The sequence below is a fragment of the Fimicolochytrium jonesii genome (genome assembly GCF_025526975.1).
Source record: "Fimicolochytrium jonesii strain JEL569 chromosome Unknown EV422scaffold_3, whole genome shotgun sequence".
In the NCBI taxonomy this organism is placed as follows: Eukaryota; Fungi; Chytridiomycota; class Chytridiomycetes; order Spizellomycetales; family Powellomycetaceae; genus Fimicolochytrium; species Fimicolochytrium jonesii.
Window position 1 is genome coordinate 515,309 of NW_026515670.1, and position 18,565 is coordinate 533,873.

At 54.4% G+C, this 18,565-nt stretch overlaps 5 protein-coding genes across 5 annotated transcripts; 2 read left to right on the forward strand and 3 right to left on the reverse strand.

The window, feature by feature from the left end:
• Positions 1 to 746: 746 nt before the first annotated feature.
• Positions 747 to 1,753, forward strand: EV422DRAFT_492787 (uncharacterized protein; the record flags this gene model as incomplete). The annotated part of the gene is made up of 2 exons (XM_053067624.1): positions 747 to 866; positions 965 to 1,753. 2 exons carry the CDS (start codon positions 747 to 749, stop codon positions 1,751 to 1,753), a joined length of 909 nt encoding a protein of 302 aa, XP_052928614.1.
• A 307-nt stretch (positions 1,754 to 2,060) lies between these two features.
• EV422DRAFT_516755 (uncharacterized protein) lies at positions 2,061 to 4,387 on the reverse strand. Its single transcript, XM_053069400.1, has 5 exons — positions 3,727 to 4,387; positions 3,185 to 3,316; positions 3,049 to 3,105; positions 2,797 to 2,966; positions 2,061 to 2,721 (listed from the first exon to the last, which is right to left on the reverse strand). The coding sequence occupies exons 1-5, from the start codon at positions 4,111 to 4,113 to the stop codon at positions 2,559 to 2,561; spliced, it is 909 nt and encodes a 302-aa protein (XP_052928615.1). The 5' UTR covers positions 4,114 to 4,387; the 3' UTR covers positions 2,061 to 2,558.
• A 2,195-nt stretch (positions 4,388 to 6,582) lies between these two features.
• On the forward strand, positions 6,583 to 8,314 carry EV422DRAFT_503697 (uncharacterized protein; the record flags this gene model as incomplete). Its single annotated transcript, XM_053068369.1, has 8 exons — positions 6,583 to 6,650; positions 6,718 to 6,913; positions 6,987 to 7,067; positions 7,096 to 7,168; positions 7,386 to 7,445; positions 7,496 to 7,552; positions 7,617 to 7,881; positions 7,927 to 8,314. 8 exons carry the CDS (start codon positions 6,583 to 6,585, stop codon positions 8,312 to 8,314), a joined length of 1,188 nt encoding a protein of 395 aa, XP_052928616.1.
• A 634-nt stretch (positions 8,315 to 8,948) lies between these two features.
• Positions 8,949 to 10,984, reverse strand: EV422DRAFT_516765 (major facilitator superfamily domain-containing protein). The gene has a single exon (XM_053069401.1). The coding sequence runs from the start codon at positions 10,868 to 10,870 to the stop codon at positions 9,221 to 9,223; it is 1,650 nt and encodes a 549-aa protein (XP_052928617.1). The 5' UTR covers positions 10,871 to 10,984; the 3' UTR covers positions 8,949 to 9,220.
• Positions 10,985 to 14,499: 3,515 nt separating this feature from the next.
• On the reverse strand, positions 14,500 to 16,917 carry EV422DRAFT_564274 (uncharacterized protein; the record flags this gene model as incomplete). The annotated part of the gene is made up of 3 exons (XM_053072176.1): positions 14,500 to 15,330; positions 15,401 to 15,657; positions 15,741 to 16,917. 3 exons carry the CDS (start codon positions 16,915 to 16,917, stop codon positions 14,500 to 14,502), a joined length of 2,265 nt encoding a protein of 754 aa, XP_052928618.1.
• Between the last annotated feature and the right edge of the window lie 1,648 nt (positions 16,918 to 18,565).

Sequence of the window (18,565 nt, forward strand, 5' to 3'; positions counted from 1 at the left end):
CTTGCTCTCTCCATCACCACCCCAACCTCTAGGTAAGACGGTTGCAATAGGTCAAGGGCGGGAGTGCTGGGAGCAGAAGGAGGTCGAGACAACCTGTCACACCTCGTCGGGACTTTTTCTCACACCTCACCACCCAACCTCCTCTTTCTCTGCTAACCTTCCGTCTTCACCCTTCCTCGCCGACCAACAGAAAAACTCTAGCAAACAAGATGGTTGCCCGTCTCGCTCTTGTGGCCCTTGCCGCCACCTCCGCGACCTCATTCGTGGCCGCCCAAGGCAATGCGCCCGTTATTTTCAACGGCGGAGCTGCGCCAGCGCCCACCGCTACTCCTGTCGCTGTTCCCGGTCCTGTCACTGGCCCTGTAGCTGTTCCTCGCCCTGTGGGAGCTCCTGCCCCTGTCGCTACTCCTGGTCCCGTCTCCCCAGCCCCTGCTCCTGCTCCCGCTGGCCCTGTGGACCTCTCTCAACCTCCAGCAGGCACCCGCCCCTTCGCCCCCATCAACCCCGAACCGCAAGTAGCCGGCGCGGATCCCGTCGGCCTCGTCCCTTCCGCAGCCGCAGCCTCATACCCCAATATGCCGACCCAATGGCCCGACGCCGACCAGCGCAAGATGATGATCAACCTCGCGCCCCTGCTCAACTCGCCTCTGGTGCTTGAGGGAGAGAAAAAGGTCCGGGCCGCTGTCGCAGCTAGCATTTTGGACGCGCAACCGGCTGTGGGATTCTTGACTGCTCAGAACGGGACCATGATCAGGTACCCTGATGGACGACTCTCAAACCAGGCCGATGCGACCTATTGCCACTTTGACAGTACGTGTGTTTCGCCCGCGGATCATAGAATGTGCAAGACAGCTGGACAGTGGGCGGTACGTATGAGCTCCCAGCGAGCTTATTCCTGCTGCATCCTCTGGTATTTAAGAGCAATTCACTTACTCATGAATCTCTTCCCATCCCCCCTCTCCAGTTGACATACGACGATGGCCCCTCCCCCGAAGCCCGTCCCCTCCTCGCCGCGCTCGCTAAGGCCAACGTCAAAGCCACTATCTTTGTCGCCGGCTCCGCCTCCTACTACAACCCCGCCGACCTCAAAGCCATGTTCGACCAAGGCCACGAGATCGCCATCCACACGTGGACCCACGCCGCCCTCACCACGGGCACCGTCAAGCAAATCATCGCCGAGGTCCTCTACTCCGAAGCCCTGGTCGTGAAAGTCACCGGCGTCAAACCCCGCTTCTTCCGCCCGCCTTACGGTGACATTGACAACCGCGTCCGTGCCATTGTGAATGCGCTCGGGTATGAGGTCATCATGTGGGACAAACCACACAACACCCAGGATACGGTCGTTCCCACCGCCGAGGTGCTGCGTATGGTCAACACGTGGTTCACCCAGCCCACAGCGCCCGGGTTCATCTCCCTGGAGCATAACCTGAACGCGGCCGCCATCAACTCCTCCATCGCGGTCCTGGATGCCGTCATCGCTGCCAAGGCCGCCAACGCCATGCCGTTGACCATCGTGCCGGTCGGTGCGTGTATTGGCCAATCGGCGTACGTGGGGGGTGCCGTCGCCCCGGGTGGTGCGGCGAATGGAACGGCGGCGGCTGGGCCGGCGGGGACGGTGCCGACGGTGGTGGGTGCGCCTACGAACACGGCTGCGGGGGCAACGGCTTCGCAGACTGCGGCGGCGAACTCTAACACGCAGGCTGTGGGAGCGGTTGCCATCGTCGCCGCGGCTTTGTCTGCGCTTTTCTTGTAGACCCGTGGATTAGACGCGTGGACGGCGTAGAAGCATATGGGGATTACCACATCACACCATTCCCGAACACTGCGGGGGGCATTCTATGGGTGTATAGAGAAACCCCGAGTGGATCTCTGTCCCGGAAATAGTTCCCTCACAACATTATATAGACACTTACAGACCGTAACAGCACGGCGTAGACCCCGCTGCTTCCTGATGGACATTGCTTTTTGTATTTGTATGGGTCGTCGAATAGAGCCATTTTTTTCTAGGCTTTGCGTGAACTCACATAGGTATAGGCACCCATTGGGCCTATGCTACCCGGATAGTATACTTGTGTCCCGAGAAACGTAAGAATCCCAGAAGCGAAGAAAGTCCCTCGGAGGAGATCGCCCAAAAAGCATTGTTTTGTTTCCATGGCTGTAAGCGGCAGAGCGTGGGATTATTCAAAATATGTGCTGACACCAGGTCTAGCCTCTATTTTATGCGTTTGTGTCCGGCCAGGAGGGTCCGTAGGGATGAAAGTGCGGGGATATGAGGAAGTGAGGGTGGAGGAAGGCCCCAATGTGGGACCGTGCTAAGTCCTATATATCATGTACAGTCTTTGGCGACGCTGTAGCGAATGCCGGCAAGGCCATCGCCGGGTGAGTTTGGAGTAGGGATGTGTGCGTATGGTCGGTGGTTGATGAAAGCGCAGATATACCGCTAATGTGGCGAGATGAGTACTCGAGGTAAGGGATGTGAAGTGACGGAGGAGGCGTGGGACGGGCGGCGCCATCGAGTGGGGTGTACAAGTGTGCGCATCGGTCCCCGAAAGCGCATCTTACGCCCTAACAACGCGCTTCTCTCTCCTGCGATCCCTCAGCTTATGCACATAAGTCACAAGCAAAAAAACGAGGATGAACCCGAGCGGTAGCACGACGTAGTAGACCCATGCGCCGTTCTTGGATGTGTCGAGGAAGGAGTAGACCCACCATCCTGATGGTCTGTTGAGAGGAAAGAGTGTCAGCCGGGCCGGTTTCATAGATTCATTGACTCGCTGTGAATTTGCGGGAACTTACGAGTTACTAATGTGATACGCGGCATGCTGGACGAACGCGTAAGCGAGGAACAGCAGCCCTGGGATGACGATGATTGGCCATTGTGTGTAAAAGAGCGGGATGCGGTTGATGCAGAGCTCGATGAAAACGAGGACAAAGTCGAAGAGGTGCACGTTTATGTTGCTCCACCACTGTAACGAGGTAAGATGAGAGGTGGATGTTTACATTGTGTGCTCCGGCATAAGTGAAGAGAGAAATGAGTTTGTTACTAACCGCCATGCCGTCTCCGTCCTTAACCAGGCTTGACGAGAGAAGACCCCAGAAGACAATCTATGGGGATAGCCGAAGGCGTTCAGTTTTTTCCTCCATTATCACCGTCTGCATCTGGCAATTTCCAAACTCCACTTACGGGTACGATCCAGTGAAACGTCGCCGGCATGACATACAACGCCCATGTCAGCCACTGTGTGAACCTCGACTGCCGCAGGAACTTGGACATGTTCCCATCTCGGTTGCACCGGTAGGTCTGGAATGCTGCGACCTGAGAATAAGGGTGAGATGGAACGATGAGTTGGCTGTGTGCGATTGAAGGTGTAAAATGAACAACATCGTGCTCGCTCCAACTCGCGACAAGTGAGTTGGCGTGTTCGCATGATGTTGAATGGTTGGCGGAGGTCGCTCCGCTCGCAAAGATCCAACGCTCGCCGTTGCTCGCCAAGAGCTATAGTTGGGGGAGCCTTGCGTCTTTCACGCAAGGTGGCTCGTTTCGCTCGTGAAGGCGTCCGCTTTCTACGCCCTCGCTGCTCCCACAGCAAACCAACAGCTCGCCTATGGCTCGCCGGCCTCAAGCGACCCTACGCCTCGCTTCGCTCGCCGCAATCCGCGTTCGCTCCTTTCGCGTTGACTACGTTCGATTCGCCGCTCGCTAACGCTCGCGTCGTCGCTACCTACCGCAAACCAAGCGCCCAACCCCAACCAAGTCAGTTGAGTAAAATAAAAGAGATAAGTCTCCTGGTCCCTCCTGAGTTGAAAAGGCACAATGAAGATAACCCAAAACAGCCCAAACAGCCTAAATCGAAACAAGGTCTTTGAAGAGACGACATAAGAAGTCGTGAGCAGTTCAGGGTCATCCAGGATATTGTGCAAGTGGGAGTCGGTTAAGCGTCCTAGGAGTGATGACTGCTGGTGGGGAGCTGCACGATAGTGCGGCGACTGGGCTCCACTGTTGGTGTTTCCAGCTGAGGAGATGTATGAGTTTGACGAGTGGTCGGTGTGCAGGTGGGTGGTGGAGTCTCCCTTGCCCTCATTGCCAAATTCGGTCATGGGAATGGAGGTCATGGCTGCGAGTAATTGCGCGAGTTCTATGCCGTTTGACGGTTTGACGGTCCTTCCTGCCGAAAATGCCGGGGTGGGATGGACCCAATATACTGTAGTCTCGGTATATATGGAGGGATAGAGAGGCACCGACCAGCGGCTGCCAAACGATATCCTTCGAAATACGACAACACCCAAAGGAAGAAAAAAAAGAGGCCGCGATGTTGGGAAACGCAGAGGCCTCGCTGCTGCTTCCCTCGTTCGAAACGAGGCGGACTGTCGCAGAATTTGCCTGATGATTGGAGACTTTGGAGACGCAATTTGGGCAGGTCGCCTCCGTCTTGTTCTTGTGTCTCGGAGGTGCTCTCTCGAACTAAGAAAACAACCGCGCGATGTTCATGGGATCCATCCAATCAAGGCGCGTTACTGATGATGCTTTCTTGCTTTCATCAACGCGACGTCCAAAGCATTCGTTTTCCCTCTCCCCTCCGTTCGATTCTGTCAACAACGTTTCGTTCGAGGAGCCAGAGGGAATCAAGGCAACTGCTCTGGTTAGGACGAATGGCGCAGTCTGAGGTGGGTGTCCCCGTCCAACAACCGGCATCTATTTGGCTTGAGGATGGATGAAGCCAAACATAAAGGGAATGAAGGAAATGCGCGTTTGCCACAAGGACGTCTTTATTGTGCGCTAACCAACGGTTCATCGCCGACGACCTACAGTTAGCCTCCGAGACTCGTTGATGGAGTCCGAGGCAACACAGCACTGTCATTCAACTCAGGGCGAGCAAAGCACCGCGAGCAAGGGATGTGAGCATCGACATGTCTTTCATACCACATCCCTCATTGACGCCGGAGGAGAAGAGATACCCCACTATATTGGAAGTGACCGAATAGGGAAGAGACTCAATGGCAAATGTGAAGATTTTAGTGCTCTGCAGGTGCGGCGACATTCCGCGGCACTTGTTGCTGGACCAGGTATATGCGTAATCCCAGCTGCAATGCAAACCGCCTCAAGAAACGCGAACCTCTGCGAAAAATGGGGAAGGTCAGTGCATCCGAGCGTTGGAATTATGATGTCGTGAGGGCAGCGAGAGGAATGCGCGCAAGGTAGGTGCTTGAGAAGACCTTCTGAGGAGGGCTGAAGTAGGTGCCTGGCCATCTGGGTATCATGAGGGCGGGATATGTCGATCTTGGTAAGTCAATAATGATTCGATGGTGGACATGTGATGTCCCAGTCCCACATAGGAAGCGCACGTCGGTCGCGCCAATATTGGAAGCGATAAGCCTGCTTCCAGCCAGCGGGAGCGGAAGGAATGTCGAAACATGGAGCCAAGTCTCTGATATATCCCTATCGGCGCCCATGGTAGGTGTTTGTTTGCCTTCAGGCACTCCTCAACGCTGTGGAGATAAATGAATTTTGTGTGGATAGAATGGACTTCCAACCTGACGTTTCATCAGAGGATGGTATTGCAAGTAGCTCATTATGCACCATCAACTGAATTGGAAGTGGACATTCTTCATTTTGTAGCGTATCCATTCCTTACATATATCGTCGTACTTGCGGAGCCCTTCAACCGATACTTGTAAAACAATACAGCCTGATCTAAGAAGCTAAACTGGTGCTACCTCGATAACAGGTCACCGACCTCTCGGTCTCTTCCTCACTGTGCAGTTGAGGATCAGCGCAGAGTATCTATCAGCTTGAAGTGGGTATAGATTGTTCTGGCGGAGAGATTTCCTCTTTTGGTGTCCATCGCAACGATCTTTTTCCTACGCTCAGCCGGATCCTCCTCAACCACAGTCTCTTCTTCATCTTCCTCGCCTTCGGAGGGCTCACCCTCGTTCGTACTGCCCTTGCTCCGTCACCTCGTCGACATCCATTCCTGGAAAAGTCCATTGGGCAACCACCAACGGTTTGACTTTCTTCTTTGTGTTTGCCTTGCCAAATAACCGAGGTCAAGGTCTTCCCTCGCCACGACAGAGGCTCGTGGGCAGCCCCACGCGCAGCCCATTGCCATGCTGCATCACATCAACACCACCCGTCGCAGCGCTTCGCGGCTGTCGATGCAAGGAAAGGGAGGCATGAGATGGCAAACCGATGAACCTTCTCGAATCATTCAAAGCTGCTACGCAGGAAGCAACTATGGAGATTGTCAAAACCGCGAAGACAGATGCCGTCGGCAAGGGAGGAATCCATTACGGGATCTGACTTTTTTTCATCATTTCTTTTTTTCCCTCCTTTCCCTTCCCTTGTGGTCCTCCATACGTTTCCTCCCTGCGTGATCGCCTCTCTGTGTGAGAGTGGTCCCGCTATACGGGATTTCTTCATGGGCATCCAACATCGACCGCGAGGAGCGTGACCAAGGTTCCAGACCCGGAAGAGGGACGTAAACAATCTCCACGTCGTGCGGGGCCACGATAGATAATCTCTCCACCCATTCGTTAAGCTTCATCAAGCATTGAAAGCCTTGAGTTTCGTGGACAATACTCGGCATGACGCCGACTACGGCGACATGGGGGCTCTCCCCTCCACCGCGTCCATACGAATCCGGTTGGTTTCGGTATGCGCTCCATCGACGTAAACTCTGTTGAAGCGGCAAGCAGATGAGATGACCGGGAAACGGACAGGAAGGGAGGAGTCAATTACTTGGTTATCCCGCACTTCGCTTGGAAGGTCTACAAAATATCCAAAGAGCACTGTATCCCTCAAAGAGTACTGCGTGAGGAGGTTTGGACGCGGGCGGGGGCGTCGGCCTGCGTCGAGTGTGTTGGTGTCGAGGAGGGGCCCGGGTTTGGGGCTGGGTATAGCGCCGCCGGGGTGACTGTGTGCCGGGCGGTCGGTTCTAGACCCCTCACTAACCAATCCTATCCGACTGCCGCGTGTTTTCCTTTCGCAGCCCTATGAAGAATCTGAAAAGGGTTCCCGTAAAGCTATTCGCCTTCAGTGGCGCTCGATGGTTTGCCTTGCAATTCTCCAGGTAGGTCCTAAATGGTTGCTTTTTTCAGAGCGTGGCGTGCCGCGATCCAGTGAATCTGTATATATCTGCCAACCCCACTGTTCCATCACTTTTGGAGTGCAGTGAGTTTCTGCTCTTGAAGCAATGGTCGCTCGATAGCTTGATAGCCCGTAGGATCTCGCTGTTCATGGTCTGGGATGTTATCCTTGTTACGAAAGATTCTTCGTTGACGGTCCGGGTTGAAGTCATTCGAGAATATTGAGGACACCATGAGTGCGCGACCAAAGCCTGGAAGTTCCACTGCCGCTCTCACCGGCGCATCACCTGATCACTGATCAGCCGCTTGTTGGTCATTGTCGAGGAACCCAATAACCTACGATAAGACAATTCTTGACACTGGTACGCTTCACAGTGATGGTTGTAAAATTTTGCCTGCTTGGCCGTCCCAGGCTCTGAACTCTTCGTCTTCATCGCATATAACATTGATATAACCGTCGAAATTGTCGGTTCGACGAAGAGCATTCTGATCGCCGTAATCCCATGATCGACGAAAAAATTAAGTTCACGTAGCTTTCGTCGAATACGTCGGGCGTTGGCCAGGAGTCTGCGTCTGTGTGGTTCCAGCGGTTCCGTTCATTTGCTCAGCCATTTGTTCCTTCTGGACGTTGTGCGGCTTCCACTGGAAAGTAGCCCAGGTCACCTTTTGGGCGGTAGTGGTGAGCTCCGCCCCAGGGGGTATGCGAAAAGGATGTTCCGAGGCGTGGCAAGCGCAACGAGAAAAGCGCAACGAGGAGTGCGAAATACCGTTCGGCGGAGGCGTCCTCCTTCATATGTTGTGAGTGCTGCAGGGGAATAGTAGAACCTTGTTTTCGTTGCCGAGGCGTAAGGACCGAAGGACTTCGATAGCGGCAGCGGCTGCTTCACAAAGACTTCAGCTAAGGAGCGTCCGCTGTGTCCATCTTCGGTCTCTCCAGAGTACGATGAGCAGTGCTGCACAGGAATGGAACGGGGCGTGGCCCGACAGCGTTTCGTTCCTTCGGGGAGTCAGGCCGCAAGTCAGGCTTCTTAACTGCTCCCATCCCGGACTGTGGGACACCGCCGACTCTCTGTGCGAAGCGGAGAGGCGATCCCGTCATTCCGAGCTGTTCGACCGGGGTGGTTTAGCAGCTTTCTCAGGGCGCAAGGGCGTCTCCACAATATGCAAGCTCCTCCTCTATGGTGACGCAACCCTTCTGTTGAGGGAGGGTTGTCTGAGGACCGACTTATGAGACTTTGTGGTCTGGCCAGTTGACCGACCGGTACGCGTCGAATCCATCAAGAGAAAGAGCACGACTCGAGTAAGAAACCTACGAATGAAAAAAAGTGTAGAGGGATGATACCACCCCAAGTTAGAGAGAGGAGGAGTTAGAGGGGAACGGAATCGAGAGGATAGGCGAGGCACGGCTGGTTCTTTTATACTCGGTTACCAATGAGGCGGATGGACCGGGCGGCGTACAGTACAGTATGTAAACAAAGGCTGAGCTTGCTGCTTATGCAACCGAACAACGCGCAGCTCTTCCCGGCTCCGATAGTCGGGAGCAAGCAAAATGACAGCGAACCCCTCCCAGGGGGGGGTGGTGTTCATGGTAATCTGCAGTCTTCGGCCGACTGCTGTAACTGTGTTGGGGTTCCCAGTTTATATTTCTCGTTTCCCGGCGATTACCACGCCTGATGATTTGTTGGGCCGGGCCGAGGATGGTTCCGGCCGGGATTTGGCCGTCAGCATTGGGCATTGGATGTTATGCGACGACAGCTGGTCGGACGGGAAGCACTGCATCTGCAGCGGCTTTTCTGAGGTTGGGCCTGATTGCTTCTCTTTTTACCTTGAACTCAATCAGTTACAAAATGGGCGAACTCAATTGTGTGGCATGAGAAACAATCCAGTGTATTATCATGTACAAGAACCACCCAAAGTGAGGAACAAAGAGTCCGCCGCGCAAGGTGATGAAGGCAGGCGGATTGAAATACTATACAATCCCCAAAGTCCGCCTTCTAATGTGCTGAGGTATGAAAACCGCCAACGGGAATATACTACTACGCTAGTGTTGTTGTGTGCAAAGAGCATTAAATAAGATAATGTACAAGAAATGAGGGCGTGGGGGATATATGGGGACAAGACAATGTGTGTGTGCAGTCTAGTTGGCGCGAAGTTGGTCGTGGTGGACGGCGTTGTTCGCGTTGTTCTGCTCAGGGATCTCGTAGGTCTCGTCCTCAGACTCGTCGGTGAGCTCCTCGAGGGTCTTGCCCTTGGTCTCGGGCACCAAGAACGTAGCGATACCACCGGTGGCCATGACGATGGCAAAGACACCGATGACGACACGAGGGGCCTCTTCAAAGTAGGGTCCAACGGCTTGGATACCGAGGATGGCGCCGACCTTTCCGCACGCGGCGGAGATACCGTGGGCACGGGCACGGAAGCGGGTGGGGAAGACCTCAGCGGGGAGGACGAAGGTGGTTGAGTTGGGCCCGAAGTTGAAGAAGAACTGGGCAACCGTGTAGAGGAAGATGAAGATGATGCGGGAGGATTGGCTGAACACTCCCGTCTCGTCCTTTTGCAGAATCTGGTTCCACAGCGCAGAGATAATGACGAGAATGACGGTGATGACTCCGAACCCGAGGAACTGGATGGGCTTGCGTCCCCACTTCTCAATTAGGGCGACGGTGACCCAGTAACCGGGCACGGTACCCATACAGGCGATGATGATGTTACCGACGGCCTTGGAGAAAAATGAGTCGTACTGGGACTTGCCCGCACCGTCGTAGTTGATGATGGTGAGGACACGGGGTGTGTTGAGGGTGAGACCGTACCATGCAATGTCGAGAGCGAACCAGCAGTAGGCAGTTCCGAAGAGGACCAAGAAGTTCTTGCGCTTAGAGAAGTATTCCTTGAATCCGATTTCGGGTGCGCGGTTGCTGTTGTGGGAAACGACAGCGTGGGATTCGGTGGTGTCCTTGTTAGACTCCTCGCCGACGGTGTTGACGGTGTTGTTGGTGGTGCCGTTGACCTTGCTGATCTTGTTGATGTCGCGGTGAGCGGCCTCAACGTCGTTGCGGACGTGCACATCGAAACGAGGGGACTCGGGCATGGTGAGACGGAAGTACACGGTGGCGAGGCAAGGAACGATTCCGAAACCCAACATGATCCTCCACACGTAGTCGAGGTACAGGATGTCGTCAACGAGAAGAGACTTGAAGGCGGCGAGGGCGGCAAGGGTGACAAGACCACCGATCAAGATTCCGATACCCTGCATGGCAAAGACGGCTGCGACCATCATACCACGGTAGCGAACTTGGGCGAATTCGGAGGTGATGGTAGCGGACATCGGGTAGTCGCCACCGATTCCGATTCCGAGGACGAAACGCCACAGACCGAGCATGGTAAGGACGCCCATACCGCGGACGGTGGAGCAAGCGAGGGTAGATCCGAGAATAGCAACCATCATGATGATGATTTCGACACCGTAGACCTTCTTACGACCGAGCTTGTCACCGAGGTATCCGAACGAAAGTTGCCCGACCAAGTTACCCCAGTTGGTAGAGGCCTTCAGGAGTGCGTCGATGTGAATGCTGTTGTGGACTGTTGCGTTGAAAGTGGAGCCTTTTGTTGGGTCCGCTGGTGGGTAGTAGACCCGATAGATCATGGGCAGAGCCAGACCGATGACGAAGATGTCATACGCATCACCGAAGAAACCAGCACCGGCGACGAGGATGGAGCGAATATGGAACCAGCCAAGCTTGGCCTCGTCGAGGTGGGCGAAGTGCGAAGCACGAGTAGCGATAGTCATGGCTGACTGTTGTTGCGAGGGGGAGAGAAGGTGAGCGTTGAGGAGTTGGCTGCCAGCGAAAGGGAGGGGGATGGACGAAGCCAGCCTGTCTTTTTATCCTCCTGACACTCTGTGCAGGCGGTGGGCAAAAAAAGAGGCGGATATCCCATTATGCATCCCTCCCTCTCCGTGAGAAAACCGCCCATTTTTTCTCGGAGCGATGACGAGCTATCTCACCGCCCGGTGTGACCGCGAGAGAATCGGGCTGGGGGGTCGGGCATTTTCGCCGTGTGCGGCCTGACGTTTCATCGGTCTAATTCAAGGTTTGGCGCCGGCGTCAAGGTGTTTACCGCATGCCTTCTCCATGTTCCGAGTTGTTTAGCCGCCGCTAAGTTCTTCATGTGGAATTTCGCGTGAATGAATCCCCTGAGGCTGCCCAGGGGCGGTCGGTCCACAAAGAAAGTAACTCAAATGCAAATCATTTCAGCCAATCAGCGACGGCAAAGCTCCAACGTGCACGGCCTGCGCAGGAGGCTGGCTGCGCAACGTGCAGGCTCACTCAACGCTGATTGGCTCCAGAAAGCAAACCTTATCATAAGCATCTGAGGCGGGCGTAAATGCGGTGTCAAAACACTGTCAATCCTGAGCACGTTTCCACAAAAGGAGTTCTAAATGAGAAAGAGTCCGAGAATGCGTTGGGCGTCGTTCTGCCATGCGAATTTCCTCTTGTGAGCCCTAAACGTGCACAGTGGGATGGTATACACCATCATTGTGCAAGCAGGAAGGTTCTCAGAGGTGCGGCAAGCCCATGGCAGCTGGTTATCCATCTCCCGCTGGGACAGCACATGCACTTGCATTTGGAGATCTTCCACAATCTTTACGTTCAAGGTTGGCGACGGACCCCATTCCGACACACACGTGGAGGAATTTATAACGTCGCTCTGAAGCTACGCATGATGTACGGCCTTGAGAAGGAGAGGATGATGGCGATGGTACGTCGCTATCACGATTAATATGGCTGGGAGCCTGACTTGACCAGTAGGCGCTCGTTCCGGTAGGCGAATGTTCTCGGCCGTCCCTGTCACTTCAAGGAAACTTCAACGGTGGATTTTTCCAAAAAGTACACTTCTTTCGAAGTTCCACTGTATCGATGTCTCACAGTGTACACCACACGTGCATGAAGAGTATGCGCCCGGCGGCCCGGTTTCCGTACACTAGGCTGAACCGCCAAGGGGGAACCACCCTGTTCCCTGTGCGCCATCCGAAGTTATAACCCTCGCTGGAGACGGTCACCTATCACATGGGGCCATCTCGCAGGAAAGCCTGAGCGCGGGCTTTTTCCCTTCATACGTGCACCGTGCGCCCGGGATATTCAACATGAGTTGACGGTACAGGATATCTCGATCCGCAACAAAAGCACTGGCATGTACAGAGAAGATGCGACATGAGCAACGGAAGAGGAGGAGGTATAGGGGCGTGAACGTCTTGATGCCGCGGCTGGGCAGTCGTATATATATACGGTCGCTGTGAGCTGGGAGGCAAGTGGAGCGTGAAGACTCCGAAGCGCGTGAGATATCTGTGAGCGTCACTTAGGAGCAGTAATCGATTCCACGCAATGCCTCATACCGGTATATTCCTCATTTACATTTTAGCCGACCAAGTGATTTGGAATCGAAACGTGGGTCGCCATTCAAATGGACGAAGAAATCATGTCTTCTACAATGACGACAATCTCGAACATCATCACATCCATCATCGTCAATATCAGCGCATGCGAGTGGGCACGCAAATCGTGAGGCATGTCGGGGCCACTGATGTATCACCATCGCACATTTGCAAAACTCTGGGGCATTCAAAGGCCGGGATGTACTCGTTTCGACATGCGGGTTTCTTCGACTCAGCAGAGTCAACGTTACCTGGAAGGTCACCTTCCGGTGTTCAGAGAGAGCGCAACTCTCAAATCCTTGTCTCGAATAGCACCACTCCGGGCACATGTACAGCTTGCTTCACAGATACTTAATGTCGCATCTCGCGAAATGGAACTAGTGCCATGCAGGCAACTCGATATCGAAAAGGGGATGGTGGGATGGTGGGGGTCTGCGCTCAGCTCTGGAATGGCTGAGACGCACGTCGGGCTATGCCGCCAGACATTTTACCTCAGAAATGGCAGAACGCGCTTTCGGACCTCATGGACCGTCGCTAAGTATCGCCAAGCTACAAAAGATCATCATTGTTGTCTGGCATGCTGTCCTGGGAACTGGATTCGATGAATGATGGTGCAGGTCGCCTGCACCTGAGTTCTTCGTTCATTGGCGGACTAGCGAAAGCAACGCCGAGCAAAACCCCAATTCTGGATTCTTGCCAAGACAAATCACCCCTATGCTTTCAAAGGATCGTTCTCTACATTTTGAGGATGCCATACCGATTCTTTATTCTGCTCATATCCCGCTTCATTTCGGATAGATAGGCAAATCGACTTGTCAGACGCTTCTCATCTTGGACGAAGCGCAAGTCTTTTATGGCCAGGAGGAGCAATATGCGACTCACCGCAGCCCTCCCTTTTGGAAGCCGTGGAGATGAACAGACTGGAGCGATTTGCGCTTTTTCGTGATCGTACCGGCGGGGATATGGACCGTCCGCGGCTTCAATGGAACGCTGATCGACTTCGACGAGAGTAACTGCGTTTGCTTCGATTCTCTCTTACACGCGAGGGCGGAGGCTCAAAAGCCTACGGAGAATGGCCTCTTGACAATCGAGTCAGCCTCGCTTTGGACGCCGAATTCCACCTGTGTGGAGCCATGATGATGTCGCACACAGCAGAATGCTCGGTCTTAGCTTTCATGATGCGCATCAAACACGGTTTGCATCTGACACCCATCTAGCTCTACGGAGGTGAATGTGTGCAGAGGTCAATCACAGAGATGGTCAAATGTGCAGTGGTAAGAGCACCAGGCATTGCATATTCAGAGGCGGGCCCAAAAGCGGGACGGGGTGGATCGCTTGTAAGACTTTGCGCGTGAAAACGCGTCTCACATAAGCGAACAAACTCCGCTACGTGTTCGAGAGCGAGAGAAAAAATGTGCTGTGCTTCTTGGTCGAGACTTACGCCGGTTGAATCCATAATTGAAAAAAAAAAAAAGAATCCGTCGCCCAAAAGGTGAGGAGCCAAGACATTATATTTCTGCAAAATGCGCGTTCGCGTATAGGTGTAGTGCATCCCTTTCTATATGCTATGTATGTATGTGACAGGGGTGGGGTGGGGATCTAGATCGTATAGAATGTATGTGTAGTGTAAGTGGAAAATGTAGTAGATGTAGAGTAGTTTGGGGTGAATACGCCGTGTATGTGTATGCAGGGGCGATTAAAAAAGGGGTGGGGTGGCGATTACTAGGTACTGGTGGATGGATGCGGTCGGGAGGCGAGGAGGGGGGTGTTCGTTCTTGGTGTGTTCCAAAATCCTCCACGAGCGATGACGTACTTCGTCTGTCTGCATCCGTTCTTCCTAGGTGGGGGTATAATCGCATGATTTTGTTGGTTGAGTGTCAACCAGGACGATTTGAGTATGATTTTTCATCCGGTTCGTCGTTTCCGTTCCCAAAAGCCTTGCAAGTCGTCCCTACTCTTCCGCTTCCGCATCCCTCCACCTCCTCTCAACTCCCAGCCATAAAAACCCCCTTCACATCATCCCTAAAATCCAACATCGGATGCGCCGCCTTCGCATGATACTTCAACCCATTCAGATTCTTATACTTCTTCCCACACGCCGGCACTTTACACCAATACGGTCGGTGTGCGATCTTCACCGTGCCCGCCGCAGCGGCCTGGATTGGGTCTGCGTAAGGTGACGCTGATGACGGCGTGGTGGGCTCCGCGGGGCTGTGCGGTCGGGTGGTGTAATTGTGGAGGAGGGTGGGTGAAGCTGATTTGGGGCCGCCGGGGATGGAAGCGGATGCCGTTGGGGAGGATGTGTCGTGCTCGCACATTCCGCGGTCGAGGTGGTATTTCAGGCCGTTGGCGTTTTTGTAGACTTTGGTGCAGAAGGGTTTGGGGCATTTGTGCATGCGGGGGGCGGGGACGAAGAGGGGTGGGTGGGGTGGGCCTGTCAGGGCGGTGTAGCGGTTGTCGCGGTGTTGGTGTTGGTTTTGGTGTAGATGCAGATGGGAGGAGCGTTGGTACATGTGATAGGTTGCGACTGCCGCTGCGGCGGCTGCGGCTGTTTCTTCTTGAGATGAGGGCGGGGGTGCCGGGTACGGGTTCTCCATGTGCTGCATGTCGTGCTTTGAGTAGGGGATCATTCCGTTCTGGTGGGGGTAGCCGTTGCTGGGGACGGAGTACGCGGATCCGGACTGTTGGAGATGGTGTTGCTGGAACATGGAGTGTGGAACGGGTCCCATGTGTGAACCGTCGTGACCGTGGTACACACTCTCATGCTCATACTGGTGATACTCAAATTCGCTCCCGTGTGGCTGTCCAAATTGGCGCTGGTGTTGTTGCGAATATGGCATTTGCTGAGGACTGTAGCCCGAGTTCCTTGACACCGGGGTGGGGTACCTTCGCGGGGACGAGGGAGACCGGTCGTGCAGTCCTGACGATTCCACAGGTAGTGGGGACGCGAGCGCCAATCCCTGCACATTGAGGACCGGAAAGGGTGATGATCTTGATGGGGATGTCCTGGCGGTAAGAGGGGAAGTCGGAGAGGATGGCGATGTCGGGGTGGAAGGGGAAGGACCGTGATCGGAGATGATGTTGTGGACTCGCGGATGACGTTGTGGAGGGAAAGTGCGCTTTGTTCCCAAGGGCGAGGCACTCTGGGAATGAATGTTGGGCATGCCCTCATGATGGGACGCGAGGACATGGCTGTCCTGAGATATGAGAGACTCCATGTAACCACCTTCATCCCTCCTCAGCCGGCCATGTTGCGGTGATGGTGGAGGTTCGCTATGCTGGTAGGGGTGATGCAACTGGCGAGCGAAATGCCCTAGCCGTGACGAACTGCGCGGGCTTCCGTTTGTCACCTGGATGGCCGGGATTCCCATCTCGCCAACGCCCGACACCGTCCTCGCGTCCATGCCGTAGTCTCCCTCCCTGTAGTGGTAATTCGACAAAAGACCCATAGGTGGCGCCGAGACCGATCTTCGGCGATGCATCGGATTGAAACCATACGGTATCCTCTCCTCCGCCTCGTGCGCGCCCATCATCGAAACATCGGTCGCTGAATACGAAGCATATGCATACGGGTGGTGATGCGGCGATCGCTGCAGCTCTTCCGTAAATGTTGCAGAAATCGGCGACCTGAATTCCGCATCGCTCCTATGGCCATATGCGCGCTCGTAGGGGGATGGACCCACGCTGAGCAGCGTATCCGGCCGGTGACTCCGAGTGTCAATGGACAGCCCTACATTCGGCCTCTCGCGAGTCTCTGCTTCGTCTTCTTCTGTGTACTCGCCGCTGTGGGTTGAGTACGACCCAGAGGCGTCTGCCTGTGCCGTAAGATGCCCGTTGTCGTGCTCCCGAATGCTCTCATCGAACGCCTGCCTGCCTAGTTCTGGCATGGAAGACGTGTGATGCAAGTCTTTGTGGTTGGGACTTGATTCGAAGGCTTGCACGTCCCCTCGATCAGAAGACGGATACGACGAGTGCAGCATCTGCTGCTGCTGTGTGTAGGGTGCATGGCTCGCACCAGATGGAACAGGCGGGGGTAAACCAGCTGAGAAATGTGATGGGATCCCTTCCGAGTGATGGTCCAGTTCCGGTTGGTGACCTCTGTCCTGGAATGGAGGCGCCTTCTCCTGTATCGACGACACAATTATCGGCGGCTGCTCCAAATCGTCCTCATATGATGGGGTGTGTGCATGTTTGCCCGCATATGGGAAGTGACGATGTTGGTCGAGTGAAGGATACCGTATTGCTTCTCCTTCGCCGTCCTCATCGTGACCGTCCCGGTCCGTGCTGCGAGGACTTTGGTCGGGGTGGGTTGCATTGCGGTAGTAAGGTTCGGCGGCGTGTGACACTGGATTGGAGTACATGTACATTGGCGGCCTGTGACCGTCAGCTGTCTCGTAGAGCATGACTGCAGGTGACATTCCTATTCCCACACTTGTTGTCGTTCGCTGTCCGAAAGGCCGCGCCGTCACAGCTGATGAGTGAGAGAAATGGAATCAGCCCAAAGGTCTGTAGGTCCGCAATGAGCGCTTCACTCTCAGAGCGGAAGAACCTTATGCAGTCGTTGCTAACCAACGGGCGTTGAGGCTCCAGGACAACTGCGGTATCCCGTATTACAGTACAGTAGCCAAGACGCCTTACCTTTCCAGCGAACGAGGTGTTACGTATGATCGCAACTCAGCAGTCGGACAGCAGAAACACCAGATATCTATTACTCGTACGTGCCGATATTGACACTAGGTGCGATGCTATGGTCGGCGTATCGCCTTGTTCTCTTGCCTTCGTTCAGACAACCTCAACCACAAGTGCACACCGTCTCTTTGGAAGTTGGGACAGCAGACACCAAGACGGAGCTAGGCGGGAGAAAAATAGCAACAGGGCTTGCAGTTTTTTGCTCAAACTTCTCTTTGCACCTCTATTATTATTAGACAACACTCGGGCCCGGACTCCCCGGGGGTATGATATCAGCGAGGGGTTGTTGTTGGGTAGTGGTCGTTAGGGAGCATGTGCCGTGCGTTCCCAAATCATCCCAGATGCCAGCGTACTCTACAGTCCTATGAAAGGCGCACTATGGAATGCCTTAGTCACGTGACCGCATAGTGGACAGTGCGACAATGCGACAATGCGCGCAACACTTCCACGCGCGGTTGTGACAGATGCCACGAATTTGAAAAAAAAATGAAAACTGCAATCCATGCAAATTTGCCCATCTTTCGGCGCCCAAACGAATCTCACAAGATCGCATTCCCCACCATCGGCGCACCCCAAGTATCCAAAAATCTAGTGTCCAGGGTTGAAGTCAATGAAGTAGACCGAAGAAACGAAAAAAAGCGAAAGGCGAAAAATGAAAACCCGGTGCATACGCAAATTTGCATCCTGGCCGCCCGTCACTATGGACTCACTGTCGACGCGGCAAGTGTCCCACAGCACGGCAAGCGTGGACTGGCGACGCTGCGGGCTGGGCTTCTTGCTGCGAGATTCGGGCTTCCGATCATACATACCCTCTCGGCAGCGTTGCCCGTCAAATTGCCCGTCGGAGCTTTATGTATGTCCGCCGAAAGCGTCACATGGGCGTATGCCCCATTGAAGTCATCATCCGGTGCTGTCAGGACTGAGTACTCGTTTAGTGCCAGAAGACGTGTTCCTCTCAGACATACCTCGGAAGCCTAGGCTCGGGATAATTCCGCGCTATAGTGAGGCCCAAGAATCGGTGATGCATCCACTCCGTCGAAGGCTGAACTTCAAGTTCCTGCCACCTATTTTCGGTTTATAGCATAATGGAACGCATGAAAAACATTTCGTCTCCGTCTGAGAGGACTGGCTAGGATGGGTCATTGCTGTCGACGATTTCGTCTTTCTCTCTTCGCAATGACCGTCGATGTCGTCGCCAAATTCCCAACGCGGAGTTCGCGTCGCTCAGCTGCTTATCAAACACGCGTCAGAACGTAACCTTTACGCGATACGCGTTTTCCCCCATAACCGTTTATTTCACGATCAGGACCGTCCCCTTTTCCTATGTCGGATTCTCGGGCTCAACTCTGCATGCTTCAGCTA

Bases quoted from the DNA above. Each gene is read 5' to 3' on its own strand.
- EV422DRAFT_516755 (XM_053069400.1), bottom strand. From the start codon at position 4,113: ATGACCTCCATTCCCATGACCGAATTTGGCAATGAGGGCAAGGGAGAC. The intron at 3,106-3,184 runs GTAAGTGGAGTT...CTATCCCCATAG, and splicing joins CGTTTCACTGGATCGTACCC to ATTGTCTTCTGGGGTCTTCT. The intron at 2,722-2,796 runs GTAAGTTCCCGC...TCCTCTCAACAG, and splicing joins GCGTATCACATTAGTAACTC to ACCATCAGGATGGTGGGTCT.
- EV422DRAFT_516765 (XM_053069401.1), bottom strand. From the start codon at position 10,870: ATGACTATCGCTACTCGTGCTTCGCACTTCGCCCACCTCGACGAGGCC.